At 44.5% G+C, this 17816-nt stretch overlaps 1 protein-coding gene across 4 annotated transcripts in view; it reads right to left on the reverse strand.

Moving 5' to 3' along the window:
* Positions 1-446: 446 nt before the first annotated feature.
* The window catches only part of LOC147611801 (magnesium transporter, putative (DUF803)), a 105528-nt gene continuing 88158 nt past the window's right edge, over positions 447-17816 (reverse strand). For 2 of the 4 annotated variants that reach the window (XM_086783641.1, XM_086783640.1), the window contains exons 5-9: positions 12963-13052; positions 12808-12866; positions 12554-12674; positions 1343-1491; positions 447-1033 (exon numbers count right to left, since the gene is read on the reverse strand). In XM_086783641.1, the coding sequence (XP_086639767.1) occupies positions 829-1033; positions 1343-1491; positions 12554-12674; positions 12808-12866; positions 12963-13052 (624 nt within the window). In that variant the 3' untranslated portion in view covers positions 447-828. Of the gene's footprint in view, positions 1034-1342; positions 1492-12540; positions 12675-12807; positions 12867-12962; positions 13053-17816 lie in introns of all 4 variants that reach the window. The other 2 variants (XM_086783642.1, XM_086783644.1) reach the window with 2 other exon arrangements.

Below are 17816 nucleotides of genomic sequence, written 5' to 3' on the forward strand. Positions count from 1 at the left end.
CGCATAAAATATCTCACAACTGCATATTGGAGCTCATTAAGGTTGGCAACCCCACCTATGGTCTTCAACTTTATTGTGAAGGCCCAAAACACCTAATAGACCTTTGGATAACATCTAAAAATAACCTCATCAAAACTACAGAGAAGGAACAAAACAAAACAAAAACAAAAACAAAAAAAAAAAAAGGAAAAACCACCACCACCACCTTCAACGTCCATTCACATCCCTTTAAAAACCTCAAAACAAGATCATTCTTAACAACCCGGAGAAAATATCTCACAAGATAGGTAGAATATATCAGGAGTCTTGTTACGATCCTGGACATTCATCAAAAACTACTACAGCCAAAAAAATAGCCTCCATTACATGCCGGAGCGAATTTATCCATGGCTGCTTTTTCCCAAGAAGAGCAGCCAAAATATCAAAACCAAAACTGCAAGGAGGAGTGGAAGAAGCCTATGAGTAGAAATTCAAAATGCTTACAATAAGCACATGCGTGTTAGGTTGTTGAAGGGGACCCTTGCCAATCCATGCGCATAAGCAGGGGCACAGGTGAACTATATTATTCACAAAAATAAATACAGCCTTTTTTGGCAAGCGTATGCAGACATGCCTCTTTCATTGATTTTGGAAGCAACTCAAAACAATGCTCACCTAAGACTTCTATCTTTGGGCACCATATGTACAAGATGCAAAGTGAGTCTACAAGCTCTCTCCCTTAACACTTTAGTGTTAATAATAACCCGGGGAAAAAGGTTGCATGGCACACTTTTAAAATAATCATGGAGAAGTCCATAGAGATGAGTGTAATATCTTAGAAGCCTAGTTTTAGCTGGTTGAGGCTTTGGGTGGTGTAAAAAGCTGTACAACAGTGCTAGGATTTGGCTCTCGGCGAGAAAATTGGACCAAACGGGGAGTGTTGCTTTTGAGTGATGATCCCTTGAGCCTCATTATCCGCCGAATGGACCTAGGAAGCATAAGGCCAATCCTATTTGAATCCATAAGAATGACTACTCCAAATATTATGAGCAACCTGTACAATCAAAGAATGGTCAGTCAACCAAGAGGACAAGTCCACCTCTGACTTCCAGTTGGAAAGGGGCAGCATATTACGCAATTTTCCAACATGCTGAACACGCTCTTACTCACTCTACACACATGGACACACAAGTACCTATGATTAAACCACAAATGGAAAAATATGCCATGACTCCAAAACAAGGGAAGACATTACAGAGTTAAGCTCTTAAGAGATTTGTTTTCTTGACATACGCATGCACACAGATTTGATCTTTTTCACCTTTCTGTTCCTCAGGAATTGGATAAACGGTAAGGAGATTACCATCCTATGAAAAGAAAAAGTTGTCGAAGTGATGAAATTGGCAGTGTTTCCCCAAGTGCTAGCATGCCTACAAGCACTCCTGTAATAATAGAAGCAACTGCTGCACAAGTAGAAACAACAACTGCCCTTCCTTCCTTCAAGCCTTTGGTCTGTCAAAAAACAAAATGGCAATCGCTTCCAAAGCATCTTTTGCATTTATCACAACAGCAAAATTGTCAAAGTACAAGATGATGCACAAATTCAATACCAGGCACCAGTCCAGAAGGCCTAAGGACCTAGAAGGCTCTATCCCAGGCACATAGAACCATCAAACTACACCAGACCGCACATAGCACTAGAACTGATCATGGTCGAGTCCTCTCCTGAGAGAATTTTGTAAGCTGACCTCTGAGAGCTCAGCCTGCAAACCCTAAATACCCAACCTGTTTGAAATCTCTTCTTAGCAAACAGAACAATTAACAAACGACGTCTTCCTCAATTTACCTCCCAGCCATGACTCCATCAAGTATGTTTCTTCTTCTTCCTTATAACCTCTTCATGGCCAAATGGCCAATTGATTTCCTAAGCGTTCCACCTTTTTGGGTATTTCATCTTTAAACATATAATGCCTTAGGAATTTGAAAATTTCCCTTGGCATTTATCCTTTCACATTCACCCCCTTGGTCAATGGCATAGCCCTCTATTTATGACATATTTGCCTTCTGAAGAATTCCATACATACAAGGCATGTAATATTTCCTCCCCTTGAGATTAGGAGCAGAATATGTGTCACCATTTGGTCCATCTCCATTTTTGGAGCCACTTCTATGGGACTGTCACTCCATAGAGTGGCCATATTTGTACCATGTTCACATGTGGCCAGGCCAGTGCCCCATATAAAAGGGTCAGTCATTTGGTGTCACATGGACGGGAACCAGTTTTGTGCCACCCGTGTGTGACCAGTATTGTGCCACCCGTGTGTGACCAGTATTGTGCCACATGGATGGGAACCTGTTTGCTGCCACCTGTGTATGACCAGGATTGCGTCTTATCCATGGAACTGTCACTTCATGGTAGGACTGATATTTGTGCCGACCTTGTCTATGGAACTGTCACTCCATAGGAAGGCTCGTGCCAGGACTTGTGTTTTGCCTATGGGACTGTCACTCCATAGGAAAACCAGGACTTCACATTTTTGTCGCGCCAGTTTTATGCCTGACAAGAAATCCTTGTACGAGTTTCATGAAAGGGAGAGTTCATCCATTACATGTGCACCTGCATTTATGTTTGCATGCATAAACTTGATTTTGCATGACTTGCCTTCATGTATTTGCCTGCTATGTCGTGCCAGTACACTAGACGGGCACGCCCCCAGTGTACCGTGGGTATGCTGTTTGCTGATGAGTTGGTGCGGCGGGTGGTAAGTATTACCCTTTTTGGCCTTTTCAAATGTAAAATCCCTTAAGTAATGTCAACCTTAATGTTTATAAGGTTGGTGTTCACACACATTTAAACATTGACTGGACATTTGCTCTAATGTGGATGCCCAACATTATTAATAATATTTATAGTTAGTATTGCATGAAGAAGTTCTTCTCCCACACGTGGATAGTTGGTGGGAGGGTGGTAGATACAACTGTACCCACCTCTGATTTTCAACCAGTACCTGCCTTGGTACTTGCAACTATACCCGCCTCTATCTACCAGCTTGTACCCGCCTATGTCCAGCACCATGTACCCGGCTGTACCTGCTGTACCAACCTGTACCTAACTGTACCTGCTATACCAACATGTACTCGATTGTACCTGTTGTACCGGCCTGTACCAAACTGTACCTGCTGTACCAACATGTACCTGATTGTACTCGACTGCACCTGCTGATGTACCTGCTGCTGGAGTATCCAATTGTACCAGCTGCTGTCCAGTATCTACTGTTGCCCCAAGACCTTCCTACAGTTTGGGAGTGCAATAAAAAGGGGATGAGCTTCTCTCCTAAGAAATGAATTTGAATATTTGTCAGGTATTTAATTTTGTATTTTCAGATTCAATTATTGGTAAAATTAAATGTTGTTTGTACAAGTCTTGTCAGGTTAAAATATCACATCCTATTGCCTTCATTAAGTAAGGCCACCGGGACAGTGACTTTTTCCCATGATTACCCTGACTGGGCCCTCACATTTTGAGAAGCCAGTGAAGGTCATTTGGGGTATGAGGAAAACTAGGAGCAAAGCTGATACGGGAGCACCAGGTATTGCTCCCTCCGCGGTGTTTCACCTTGCCAGGCGTTAGTACAGGCGGGTGCACGGTCCTGGAAGACCACTGAGGGCAGGTGTTCACCTAGTGAAGGTGGGAGATTACCTCTAACTTGGTCTACTCCGACAACTAATTCTTCACCGACAATATCTTATTGTTTACCAGTTGTACTCACTTCTTGTTATGGAGAAATCTGGCCTAAGGTCCGTGCACACTTGTACATATAAATTCTCCAAGAAATACAACAATATTGAGGAGGAGGGGGGCCTTTCTGGCCCCAGTGATGGTGTCAAGTGTTCTGTATTATTTTCAGTTTTAATGTTGTAAGTATTGTCCATTGTTTGAATTAGTTAAGTGATCTAAAATATGCTTATTTTATCTTCCGATTTGTAGGCCTCCTGTAGAGAGCGGTTACATTGGTCCCAGAGCCCGGTCGTCTCTCTTTCTCAAGAGAAGACACGGTGTTTTGAGATCGGAAGCAAATACAGACACTTGACTCAACAGACAGCCAAGGCAACCCTTAGCAAGTGCCCAATTCAAGAGGCCAATCTAGTGCTTCTCATGATTCCGATGAATTGCATGGAAGGCACAAGTCTCTTGAGAGAGTTTACGACAGTGCATTCATGGGACAATCATTCCGTGGAAAAGAGCCTGTGCATGAGGATGAGCCCAATGCATTGAGGGCTGAATTGGAGCACATGAAGAAGCTTTTGTAGGCAAAGGAGCAAGAGCTGAAATTCTTGCATGAAGATCCCCATGTACAAAGTGTCATTGAAGCAAGGAAAGCTGATGCTATGGTGGATATGACCTTTGAGTCTATGGCTCGTGAAGTGGGCAAGAAGCCAAGGGAGTTGGCACTCTCCTATCTCATCCGAAAGGGTGATCTCAAAGAAGGAGAGGATGGGGAGTTAGTATTCAAGAATCCGCCTCATTTGAAGCAGGAAGACCCACCATCTCAACGGTTGAGGTCTTTTATACACAAGGAAGAGGTATCAGTCACTTCTCGCCATGCATCTACTCCTGATGGGACAGGAGGAAACAAGTATGTGCATATTGGAGCTAGTGGGCAACATGATGGCCTTGTGGATTCAAAGGATGTATATCATGGAGAGAGTGGTAGGCATGCAAGCCAAAAGACTTTGCCCATTGAGTTGTCTTGTGGTGAGACATTACATGATGGCTTCTAGGATCCTCCCATGCCCTGCTCATGCCCTAAATTGTCTGTTTAAGCCGCTGCCCACCAGGGATTATGTGATATGCAGCGGAAGTCTTTGTATTGGAAGATCCTGTCACACAAATGCTCACACCGTCTTCTGTATCCTAAGTTTCGTGAGTTTAGCAATCCATTTCATTACTTCAAACTTTTGAGAGAGAGAGATATGAGAACTGTACACCAGATTGGGTCCCGAATTACCCACTGAAGGGCCCCCTATCCCGATAACGAGATAGTATTTGCTTTATTACTTTAGAGAGAATGACTTTGGACTGTAGATAAGCCGAACGCAAGATCTCGGAGGATCGGTGAGTGGCTGATCTGTACACTGCTCTAGAAACACCTCAATGACTTGATCTCGAGCCTATGCACTCTTCCCAAGGGCATGAGGAAGGGCTGCACACCTGAGGCTCAAAGGAAAAGAAGGTGGACTGTTCTACACTATGTTAGAATGCTGAAAACACATATGAATGCTGTGTTACCTTCACCAAATGATTGCTGCATGTGTGGATGATGCATAGAAGGCTGGACACTGATGCAAACAACAGATTCAGGGCTGGAAACTGCTGTAGACTGAACCTTCAGGGCTGGAAACTGCTGTGGACAGAAATGCTGAAGAGTAGGAGATGTTGTGGACTGAAACGCATGAGAAACAGGGAACTGCAGGGCTGCTGCTGTACAGCTGGAACGGAAACGCAGGCTGCTGTACGGCTGTGCAAAAAACGCAAGCTGCAAACTGCTGAATCTGGCGTTGAACTGAGGATGAATGGTATGCTGAATCTGGGCCTGAACTGAGGCTGAATCAGGGCTGAATGCAGGCGCCTAGGGCTGGGCTGAAGCTATGGTTCTCAAGGGGCTGGAGAAGAAAGCTTATGGGCTCTAGGGCTGGATTAGTCTTAGGCTGAAAGCAAGGAGAGGGAGAGCTCTTAGCACAATGAAGACTGACTAAGAAAAGAGGCTCTAGGCAAGCCTATTTATACTAACTGGAGGTTGGTCATTTAATAAAGTTAATATTTATAAATGCCCAATAATGCAAATAATGATAAATAAATACTAATAAATATGGAAAAAATACCAGATAAATCCCAGTAAATTCCCTAAGGTTTTGGGGATGTTCTGAATGATGCACAGGCATATGTATGCATATTATGCAAGATGCAGAGTGCTTTCTGATGCAAACCCTAAGGCTTCTACTGACTCTACATGCATGAATGATTCTCTCCAAGTGCGTTAAGGGACTTGACTGACTGACTGACCCACTAAGGCTGAGTAGCTCGTGCCTGACTTATCCTGGACTGAGGATGTACAATGGGGTCACGGCGTACGACAAATATCATCCTATTGGGTTCTAAAACTGTACAACTGATGCACTTCTGATGATGAGCCATCTTGTCACCATGCACTGAGTGCATGTGACATTCCCTCCTGATTAGCTTGGCGGCAGGTTCATGGCTTCCAAGTAGTCCGCCAATAATTGGGGGTACTCCTGGAAGAACTCCTCGTCGAGCCATACGGCTTCGTGGGTACCTCGATCTCGGAACTTCGTATAGAACTGACGAATCTGTCGACCGGAACCATGCTTCCATCGATGAAGAAGGATCTGCTCAGGCTCAATAACTTCTGCCTCGTCTACCACGTTTGGCTGCTGTTCATCTGAAACATCAAACACTTCTGGAGCAACATATGGTTTTAGCCAAGAAACATGGAAAACATCATGCATTGTCCAACTGGCAGGCAACTTTAACTTCATTGAGACATCACTTATCTTCTTAACTATTGGAAAAGGGCCAAAACTACGGAATGAAAGCTTGGGACAACGTTTGCCCACTTGTTTCAATCTCTGCTTCATGATACGCAAGCTTCATGATACGCAAATAGACCCAATTCCCTTCCTTGAAGTGGACATCTCGTCTAGATTTATTTGCCTGTCTGCTATATGCTTCCTGAGCTTTGGTCAAGCGGTCCTTAACTGACTCAATGATCTCGGAAAATGCTTCCCTGGTTTTATTAGCCTCTAAAGATGGAGACACCATTCTCGTCAAAAGAGAAGAAAAACGGCGACCAAAGGCTGCTTCATATGGAGTCCGTCCGACACTGGATGAATGACTGTCGTTCAAGATAGCTCAGACCAACGGAAGATAGTGCTCCCATTTGGACTGCTGGTCATGACAATATGACTTGAGGACATCAAAGGCCAACTGATTATAAATTTCTGTCTGGCCATCTGTCTGGGGATGGAATGCACTACACAACTGCAACTTAGTTCCAAAGTTTTCAAAGAATGCCCTCCAGAAATGCGAGGTAAACTTGGAATCTCTGTCTGATGTTATGGTGCTAGGCAAACCACAAATTGAATACCAATGCTTGAGAAACAAATGGGCTACGTCCTCGGCAGTGGCCGTATGCTTGCATGAAATGAGCATGCAGCATTTACTAAAGCGATCCACAATGGTAAAACACTGAGTGTTACGGGATCCAGTGGATGCTAGTAGAGGCCCTACAAAGTCCATAGATATGTCGATGAAAGGTCCGTCGGGAATAGGCAAAGGTTGAAGTAAACCTGCCTTCTTTGTATGGGGAACCTTGACTTTTTGACAAATCTTACAAGCTTGTACATGTGCATAGACATCACGCCTCATCTTTGGCCAATAAAAGGACCGTTCTAATTTCTCGAGGGTACTGTTGATACCCCTATGTCCTCCAACTAAGGAGTCATGGGCATCATGGAGAAGAGCGGAATGCTTTTCCCGAGTAACACAGAGACGGTTTTTGTAGAACAACCAACCGTTCTGTACTGAATAGTGGCCAGGCTCAGAAGTGAGGGCCAAACTATACTGAGTACCAAACTCAGGGGAGTCGACATATTGGTCCTTCATACTATCCACGTCCTTCCCCGTGATTTCGAGAATGGTAGCTTCTTGGACTGCCTGGATGTTGGACTTTCCACTGAGAGCATCTGCTACTCGGTTATGCTTACCAGGGATGTATTCAATCATACCTCCAAACTGTTGGAAGATTTGAATCCACCTGGCCTGTCGATCACTCCACTGGGCACTTGGCATAGTCTGAAGCCACTTAAGTGTAGAGTTGGAGACGCTCCATGAGTAGCTGGTTCTGAGCTCTAAGAAGAGCTATGGTGTCTGCTGTAGGCGGAAGAACAAGGTCTCCTTCAGGGGAGACGTCTTCCGGCTGATGAGTACTCTCTCCTGTAGACATGATGCTGAAGTCGGTGGTCATGCCGGAATGCAATCTAACCATCCAAGGATGCCCCCACGCTAGGATACGGTGTGTGTGGACTATCTGAATCTGATACCAATGTGATATGCAGCGGAAGTCTTTGTATTGAAAGATCCTGTCACACAAATGCTCACACCGTCTTCTGTATCCTGAGTTTTGTGAGTTTAGCAATCCATTTCATTACTTCAAACTTTTGAGAGAGAGATATGAGAACTGTACACCAGATTGGGTCCCGAATTACCCACTGAAGGGCCCCCTATCCCGATAACGAGATAGTATTTGCTTTATTACTTTAGAGAGAATGACTTTGGACTGTAGATAAGCCAAACGCAAGATCTCGGAGGATCGATAAGTGGCTGATTCCTGCAAACTGCTGAATCTGGCATTGAACTGAGGATGAATGGTATGCTGAATCTGGGCCTGAACTGAGGCTGAATCAGGGCTGAATGCAGGCGCCTAGGGCTGGGCTGAAGCTATGGTTCTCAAGGGACTGGAGAAGAAAGCTTATGGGCTCTAGGGCTGGATTAGTCTTAGGCTGAAAGCAAGGAGAGGAAGAGCTCTTAGCACGATGAAGACTGAATGAGAAAAGAGGCTCTAGGCAAGCCTATTTATACTAACTGGATGTTGGTCATTTAATAAAGTTAATATTTATAAATGCCCAATAATGCAAATAATGATAAATAAATACTAATAAATATGAAAAAAATACCAGATAAATCCCAGTAAATTCCCTAAGGCTTTGGGGATGTTCTAAATGATGCACAGGCATATGTATGCATATTATGCAAGATGCAGAGTGCTTTCTGATGCAAACCCTAAGGCTTCTACTGACTCTACATGCATGAATGATTCTCTCCAAGTGGGTTAAGGGACTTGACTGACTGACTGACCCACTAAGGCTGAGGAATCACCTACGTAGCTCGTGCTCGACTTATCCTGGACTGAGGATGTACAATGGGGTCATGGCGTACGACAAATATCATCCTATTGGGTTCTAAAACTGTACAACTGATGCACTTCTGATGATGAGCCATCTTGTCACCATGCACTGAGTGCATGTGACATGTGACATCCCCTCCTGATTAGCTTGGCGGGCGGCAGGTTCATGGCTTCCAAGTAGTCCGCCAAAAATTGGGGGTACCCCTGGAAGAACTCCTCGTCGAGCCATACGGCTTCGTGGGTACCTCGATCTCGGAACTTCGTATAGAACTGACGAATCCGTCGACCGGAACCATGCTTCCATCGATGAAGAAGGATCTGCTCAGGCTCAATAACTTCTGCCTCGTCTACCACGTTTGGCTGCTGTTCATCTGAAACATCAAACACTTCTGGACCAACATATGGTTTTAGCCAAGAAACATGGAAAACATCATGCATTGTCCAACTGGCAGGCAACTTTAACTTCATTGAGACATCACTTATCTTCTTAACTATTGGAAAAGGGCCAAAACTACGGAATGAAAGCTTGGGACAACGTTTGCCCACTTGTTTCAATCTCTGCTTCATGATACGCAAATAGACCCAATCCCCTTCCTTGAAGTGGACATCTCGTCTAGATTTATTTGCCTGTCTACTATATGCTTCCTGAGCTTTGGTCAAGCGGTCCTTAACTGACTCAATGATCTCGGACAATGCTTCCGTGGTTTTATTAGCCTCTAAAGATGGAGACACCATTCTTGTCAAAAGAAAAGAAAAACGGTGACCAAAGGCTGCTTCATATGGAGTCCGTCCGACACTGGATGAATGAGTGTCGTTCAAGATAGCTTGGACCAACGGAAGATAGTGCTCCCATTTGGAATGCTGGTCATGACAATATGACTTGAGGACATCAAAGGCCAACTGATTATAAATTTCTGTCTGGCCATCTGTCTGGGGATGGAATGCACTAGACAACTGCAGCTTAGTTCCAAAGTTTTCAAAGAATGCCCTGCAGAAATGCGAGGTAAACTTGGAATCTCTGTCTGATGTTATGGTGCTAGGCAAACCACAAATTGGATACCAATGCTTGAGAAACAGACGGGCTACGTCCTCGGCAGTGGCCGTATGCTTGCATGAAATGAGCATGCAGCATTTACTAGAGCGATCCACAATGGTAAAACACTGAGTGTTACGGGATCCAGTGAATGCTGGTAGAGGCCCTACAAAGTCCATAGATATGTCGATGAAAGGTCCGTCGGGAATAGGCAAAGGTTGAGGTAAACCTGCCTTCTTTGTATGGGGAACCTTGACTTTTTGACAAATCTTACAGGCTTGTACATGTGCATAGACATCACGCCTCATCTTTGGCCAATAAAAGGACCGTTCTAATTTCTCGAGGGTACTGTTGATACCCCTATGTCCTCCAACTAAGGAGTCATGGGCATCATGGAGAAGAGCGGAATGCTTTTCCCGAGTAACACAGAGACGGTTTTTGTAGAACAACCAACCGTTCTGTACTGAATAGTGGCCAGGCTCAGAAGTAAGGGCCAAACTATACTGAGTACCAAACTCAGGGGAGTCGACATATTGGTCCTTCATACTATCCAAGTCCTTCCCCGTGATTTCGAGAATGGTAGCTTCTTGGACTGCCTGGATGCTGGACTTTCGACTGAGAGCATCTGCTACTCGGTTATGCTTACCAGGGATGTATTCAATCATACCTCCAAACTGTTGGAAGATTTGACTCCACCTGGCCTGTCGAGAGACGTCTTCCGGCTGATGAGTACTCTCTCCTGTAGACATGATGCTGAAGGCGGTGGTCGTGCCGGAACGCAATCTAACCATCCAAGGATGCCCCCACGCTAGGATACGGTGTGTGTGGACTATCTGAATCTGATACCAATGTGATATGCAGCGGAAGTCTTTGTATTGGAAGATCTTGTCACACAAATGCTCACACCGTCTTCTGTATCCTGAGTTTCGTGAGTTTAGCAATCCATTTCATTACTTCAAACTTTCGAGAGAGAGAGATATGAAAACTGTACACCAGATTGGGTCCCGAATTACCCACTGAAGGGCCCCCTATCCCGATAACGAGATAGTATTTGCTTTATTACTTTAGAGAGAATGACTTTGGACTGTAGATAAGCCGAACGCAAGATCTCGGAGGATCGGTGAGTGGCTGATCTGTACACTGCTCTAGAAACACCTCAATGACTTGATCTCGAGCCTATGCACTCTTCCCAAGGGCATGAGGAAGGGCTGCACACCTGAGGCTCAAAGGAAAAGAAGGTGGACTATTCTACACTATGTTAGAATGCTGAAAACACATATGAATGCTGTGTTACCTTCACCAGATGACTGCTGCATGTGTGGATGATGCATAGAAGGCTGGACACTGATGCAAACAACAGATTCAGGGCTGGAAACTGCTGTAGACTGAACCTTCAGGGCTGGAAACTGCTGTGGACAGAAACGCTGAAGAGTAGGAGATGTTGTGGACTGAAACGCATGAGAAACAGGGAACTGCAGGGCTGCTGCGTACGGCTGGAACAGAAACGCAGGCTGCTGTACGGCTGTGCAAAAAACGCAAGCTCCAAACTACTGAATCTGGCGTTGAACTGAGGATGAATGGTATGCTGAATCTGGGCCTGAACTGAGGCTGAATCAGGGCTGAATGCAGGCGCCTAGGGCTGGGCTGAAGCTATGAATCTCAAGGGGCTGGAGAAGAAAGCTTATGGGCTCTAGGGTTGGATTAGTCTTAGGCTGAAAGCAAGGAGAGGGAGAGCTCTTAGCACAATGAAGACTGAATGAGAAAAGAGGCTCTAGGCAAGCCTATTTATACTAAATGGAGGTTGGTCATTTAATAAAGTTAATATTTATAAATGCCCAATAATGGAAATAATGATAAATAAATACTAATAAATATGGAAAAAATACCAGATAAATCCCAGTAAATTCCCTAAGGCTTTGGGGATGTTCTAAATGATGCACAAGCATATGTATGCATATTATGCAAGATGCAGAGTGCTTTCTGATGCAAACCCTAAGGCTTCTACTGACTCTACATGCATGAATGATTCTCTCCAAGTGGGTTAAGGGACTTGACTGACTGACTGACCCACTAAGGCTGAGGAATGACCTACGTAGCTCGTGCCTGACTTATCCTGGACTGAGGATGTACAATGGGGTCACGGCGTACGACAAATATCATCCTATTGGGTTCTAAAACTGTACAACTGATGCACTTCTGATGATGAGCCATCTTGTCACCATGCACTGAGTGCAGAGTGCATGTGACAGATTAGCCTTGGATTAGGCATATCCATGTGCATGCACATGACATCGTTCATTCTGTACATGCACATTCTGTCTCTCTCAGGTGCTCCATTCCAACACCAACTCTAACTACTTCCGCTAGTGCCATAGGCTGAAATCCATAGAAAGCATTGTAAATGGATTAAATAACACTCCCTTCCCATAACACCTTGCACATTCACCACCTCAATCAGTCCCCTAGCCCTCTACATTTCCATAAACAAAATCTAAGTCCCAAAATAAAGCTTTTGAATGAGATTTCATATATAGTAAATGCAACCTTTTGACTTCACCTGACAGAAAAATCCACCAGCACTACAGCAAACACCAGCCAATATTCCAGCAGGCACACATATCCTAGAGTGACCCTTGTCCACGAGCATAAATCCCATTCTAGCCACAACTGCCGCCATTCTGCAAAACAGGTCCTAGAAGCCTGAGAATTGATCAGGCGATACAAAAAACTACTACAAAGTTTATCATCAGTGCCAAAACAAAAGCATTAATAAACCACATCAAGAAAGCACATTTTACATAGGACACATACCCAAAACAAGTTCCCGCTTCCATGCCAGCAACCACTTCTTCCATGACTCCATTATGGCTCTGCAAAATGAAAATGTAAGAACCGATAATATCAAACCTTCAAAAAAAAAAGAAAAACAGAGAATTCTAGCATATTTGTGCAAATTAGTGACATACAGGAGTCGAAGTAGGTGGCAAGATAGAACCGGTGTGTTCATAAGTTCGAGAACTTCCTTTCTGTGCACGCGCCCAACAATCCAAGGCTCCCTAAAGCAAAGCTTTCAGCTCTCTCTCTCTCTCTCTCTCTCTCTCTCTCTCTCTCTCTCTCTATATATATATATATATATATATATATATATATATATATATATATATATATATATATCCCCCCCCCCGCCCACACACACACACAAAGACACATGTCCCATACTATTAAGCTCCCATAAAACCACCTAATACACAAGCTAAACACACAAGGTTAGAACCATAGTTACCAGGAGTTTCAAAAACGCCTCATTTAAAACAGTTTGAGAAACATTTCAAGAGTTTCATTTTTTTTTTGAAACGCGAAAAAAAAAAGTTCCATACAAAAACTGCAAAATATATATATTTTTCAATATAAAATATACATTAAATTATGTAATTAGGCCTTGGTCTATTCTTGAAGGCATAATACTTGAAAACATGAGAACTCAATGTAAAAGACGATACAATGCTAGAAAACATCACCCATATTCATCAATAATCAATGATCAATCATCATATAGATTCCAATCTCTGGCAGCCACGAGTCTTGTAATTCACTTAACAAAAAGACCAAAAAAAAAAGTTACACTAGTGAGACTGAATTCAGATATTCTCAAAAAAGTACATACTACATGGCTATACTATATAGCTAAATCACTAGAGTTCAAGATCATCCTCTCCATCATGAATATCCTCACTCTCGGTACCAGTAGCTGAATCCTCAAATGTCTCATCCTCATGATATGTCGATGTTACACTAGTACTAGCCTGTGTCTGGGATCGTGTACCACAAGATGGGGCTGTCATCTTCCCATACAACATGGAATAGATTTCTCTCTCCTCTTAAGGGGTGCTGGGAATCTCCTTGCACTTTGTGCAGGCTTAGTTCCGTACGTCGTACGACTGAAATCGTACGTACTTGCTGTACGGTACGGTACCGTACGGATTCGTACGATACCGTACGTTTTTTTTTTGGGTCGTCGTCGTTGTTGTTGTTGTTGTTGTTGCTGCTGCTGCTGCTGTTGCGTGGAGCAATTTCAGTCTTCTAGAGAGCCATTCATCGCCATTTGCAGCCTATAGGGAGCTGTTTGTCAGCGTGTGCACTTGCCATTGCCATATTAGGCAAGCGATCATATTGCCTGATGAGGAGGACGAGGCAATCTTCATGGAGCTCTATAGTGAGCTTGTGGCAGCAGATACTCGCAGCACCAGGAGTCAGCATGGACGGGGGCCCGAGCAGTTGGAGTTCATAGGCCTCCGCCTTCGGCATCGGCAAAGGGTGGCCTTCGCACATATGTGAGGCGGGGATCCTCGAGCTCCAATCCCCGCCTTCATGATGATATTCCATTGCCCTCATGATGATACCCCACTGCCTAGAGAGCCCTTGTTTGATGATGATGGCAACCTACTTAGCGAGAATGATCCCCAGAGTGTCTCGTCCACCTTCGAAGAGTCCTCTTCAGAGAACTCTCTTGATGGACACTCTAGTAGTGATCATGTTGATGATCATGCAGATGTTGGTGATGATGTAGACTTTTGATATGTTATAGCTCTCTAGGCATTGGGCATCTATCTCCTTCTAGCCCATCGATGATGTATTGTAGTATTGTATTGTAGTATCGATGATGTATTGTCGCCCATGCCATGAGTTTTTGGCCTATCCTTTTGTAGCAATTTTGTACTCTAATGGCATGATGACATTATGTTCATGGTTCTACTATTTTGTAACTTCTTGTCTACAATTTTTAAGTTTAGGAAGTATTTTTAAAAAAAAAACGTACTAATATCGTACCGTACCTCAAAAAATTTTAAGGTACCAATTAGTACCGTATTTTATCGTACCGTACCGTACCGTACCTTTCGTACTAACTAACCATGACTTTGTGATATCAATCTTGTCAGAGTTGACTTGGCAAGGCTCAATGGAGATGCCTTTCTGCTCTATCAATCGCAGGTTGCAAGGGCAGAATACATAATCACATGGGACAGAGGGGACGGACCCTTGGAACAGGGGGACGCCATCCTCGGAACACTTTGGGACGGGGACGGACGGACGTCCCCAATTGGGCGTCCCTCACAAGGGACGGCGTTCCGGGGATGGATCCAAGAGGGGACGGCTGTGAGGAATGGCTGCATGGGAACGCCCCAAGTTAATGTTTGGGCAACGGTCGCATTTTTGACCGTTTTTTTCTGGCCGTTTGGGGAGGGGGGGGGGGGGGGGGGCGCTTTTCATGGGCCTTAGCCTTGGCCCATAGGCCTTGAGCCCTTGAGGCTTTGGGCCTTAGCCTCTCTCTTGCCTCCCTCCCTATAAGAAGACACTCCCTCTCACACTTCAAGCTTAAGCTTCACAGACACACACACACCCACTATCTCTCCCTCAAGCGGCAAGCCTCAAGGGCCAAGGTCTCAAGTTTCAAGCTCTCACACAAGCAAGCTCTAGCCTCTCAAGACACACACTCTCTCCCTCACACACTCTCTCAAGCTTCACACACATACACACACCCCCACCCACCCTCACACTCAAGTTCTCCCTGAACTTTCAAGGCTGAAGCCTCACTCACTCTCTCTCTGTCTCAGTCTCTCTCTCTCTCTCTCTCTTGAGAGAGAGACACCTACAGAGGCAGATTATAGACTTCTTTCGACCAGAGATTGAGCGATCAGGCCAGCAGGCATTGCAGCTAACCCCAGAGTATAGCCGCACCAGAGGTACACTGATTGATCGGGCTATAGAGCTGGGGCGGTCCAGGCGCCCCAAGATGAGAGGCCCATCTCGACACCGGCGGAGATTACAACAGAGGATCGGGACCATACTAGCACGGCTATCCAAGTCCAAGTTCCAATCCAAGTTCTAGTTTCAATCCAAGTCCAAGTCCAAGTTTTCTGAAATTTTCAATTGGTACATGTCCATATAGTCCTACGGAGATATGATGACATGGCACTACAGTTGATGGGATACTCTAAATCAATGGGCAGTGATAAAAAACTCCATGATTTGGTTCATGATCAAGTAGATGATAATGGAGAAGATGATCTCTATGCTTCTACGAAGATGGCAACGCGATGAAGAGGTTCTTCTTCAACTTGATGCTCAAGAGAGGCTCATGCTTCTTTTATACTTACGGAAGCCTTGCTTTGTGCCAAAAAGTGATGCTTTTGCCTTCTACTTTGCTTTTGGTCTTTTTAATAGTAAAATATTTCTCAACTTTAGTCAAAAGTTCTTGTTTTGCTTTTCTAGATTCAAGGCCTTGCTTTTTGGCCCTCGAGCTGCTTTTTGAAAAAGCGGCTTTTAGCTTTTTGGCCCGGCTCAGTCTCCTCTTCCAATGGTGCCCTTGGCTCGCAGTCAACCATGTTTGACTTTTTGCTTTTTCTTGCTTTTTGACCAAGAATGGTACCTTTTCTTAATCAAACCTTATGGACCCTGTCCCCATGTCTTCTTCCACCTGTCTGGTGTCCGGGCATGGGTTTCATCATGTGAAATAGAGCTAGGATGGCCAAATAGTTACATTCCCTCCCTCTCATATGACAATTGTCCTCAACTACGGACTGCAAGTGTTCCAAGCACATCAATATGTTCCATGTATATCCATGTGTTCCAAATACATCATGTACCTCCATATGTTTCAAAATACTAGCCCCATCTGGTGAGCTTGTGCATCTAGTCTTTTCCCCATATCTGTGGTGTCATCTGCTCATCTGGCAACCTCTCAATGCCTTTTTTTCCTTCACCGATGTCCTTGTTCTTGATGGTACATCTTCATGGCCTGTCACGTGTTAGATATAATAAATGCATACTTACCTTCTACAAAAACTAGACAGAAGCTAGTCAACAAACAAATATGCATCATTCACATCTACTGGGCATTCCAGGTACTACCAAGTAGTCTAGTACCCACTAAACTATCACATGCCATAAATCCAAGCATTGTCCACACATCAAAAACAACACACAAAATCAAAGAAATTCAAACATACATCAATATGCAATGCACAAGCAATGATCCTCTTGTTCATGGATTGTCGTGTCTAGTTTCATTGGAAACTGTGCTGAGCTACGTGGCTCCCGAGGGAAACCGCTCATACTTTCGTTAAAAGCCATCTGGTCAATAGGCTTGCCCAAGAATTCTTGCATAGTCATCTAGTCGCATTGACCGCCCAACTATGAAATCCAATACAGTCATCAAGGCCATCTCATCGCAATGACCGCCTGACAGCGAAGTCCAATACAGTCATCTGGGCCATCTCGTCGCAATGACCGCCTGACTGCGAAGTCCAATATAGTCATCTGGGCCATCTGGTCACAATGACCGCTCGACTGCGAAATCCAATAGTCATCTGGGCCATCTGGTCGCAATGACCGCCCGACTACGAAATCTAATACAGCCATCTGGGCCATCTGGTCGCAATGACCGCCCAACTACGAAATCTAATACAGCCATCTGGGCCATCTGGTCCCAATGACCGCCCGACTACGGAGTCCAATATGTCTGGCATCGTTGCTGTCTGATGGGTCATATGGCATCGTTGCCTCCCATATACAAATCTCATTCTAGCATCATTGCCGTCCAATGGATCATCTGTCATCATTACCACCCAAATACAAATCTCGTTCGGACATCGTTGCCGTCCAATGGGTCATCTAGCATCGTTGTCGTCCAATGGGTCATTTGGCATCGTTGCCATCCAAATACAAATCTTGCTCCTTGGACTCTCGAGCATCGTTGCCACCCAAACTAGAGCATGTCCAAGTAGTCATTATAAGCAGAATAATAATCAATTCCAGTCCAA

This window comes from Cibotium barometz, chromosome 46 (assembly GCF_041138505.1).
Source record: "Cibotium barometz isolate CiBa-2024 chromosome 46, ASM4113850v1, whole genome shotgun sequence".
Lineage (NCBI taxonomy): Eukaryota > Viridiplantae > Streptophyta > Polypodiopsida > Cyatheales > Cibotiaceae > Cibotium > Cibotium barometz.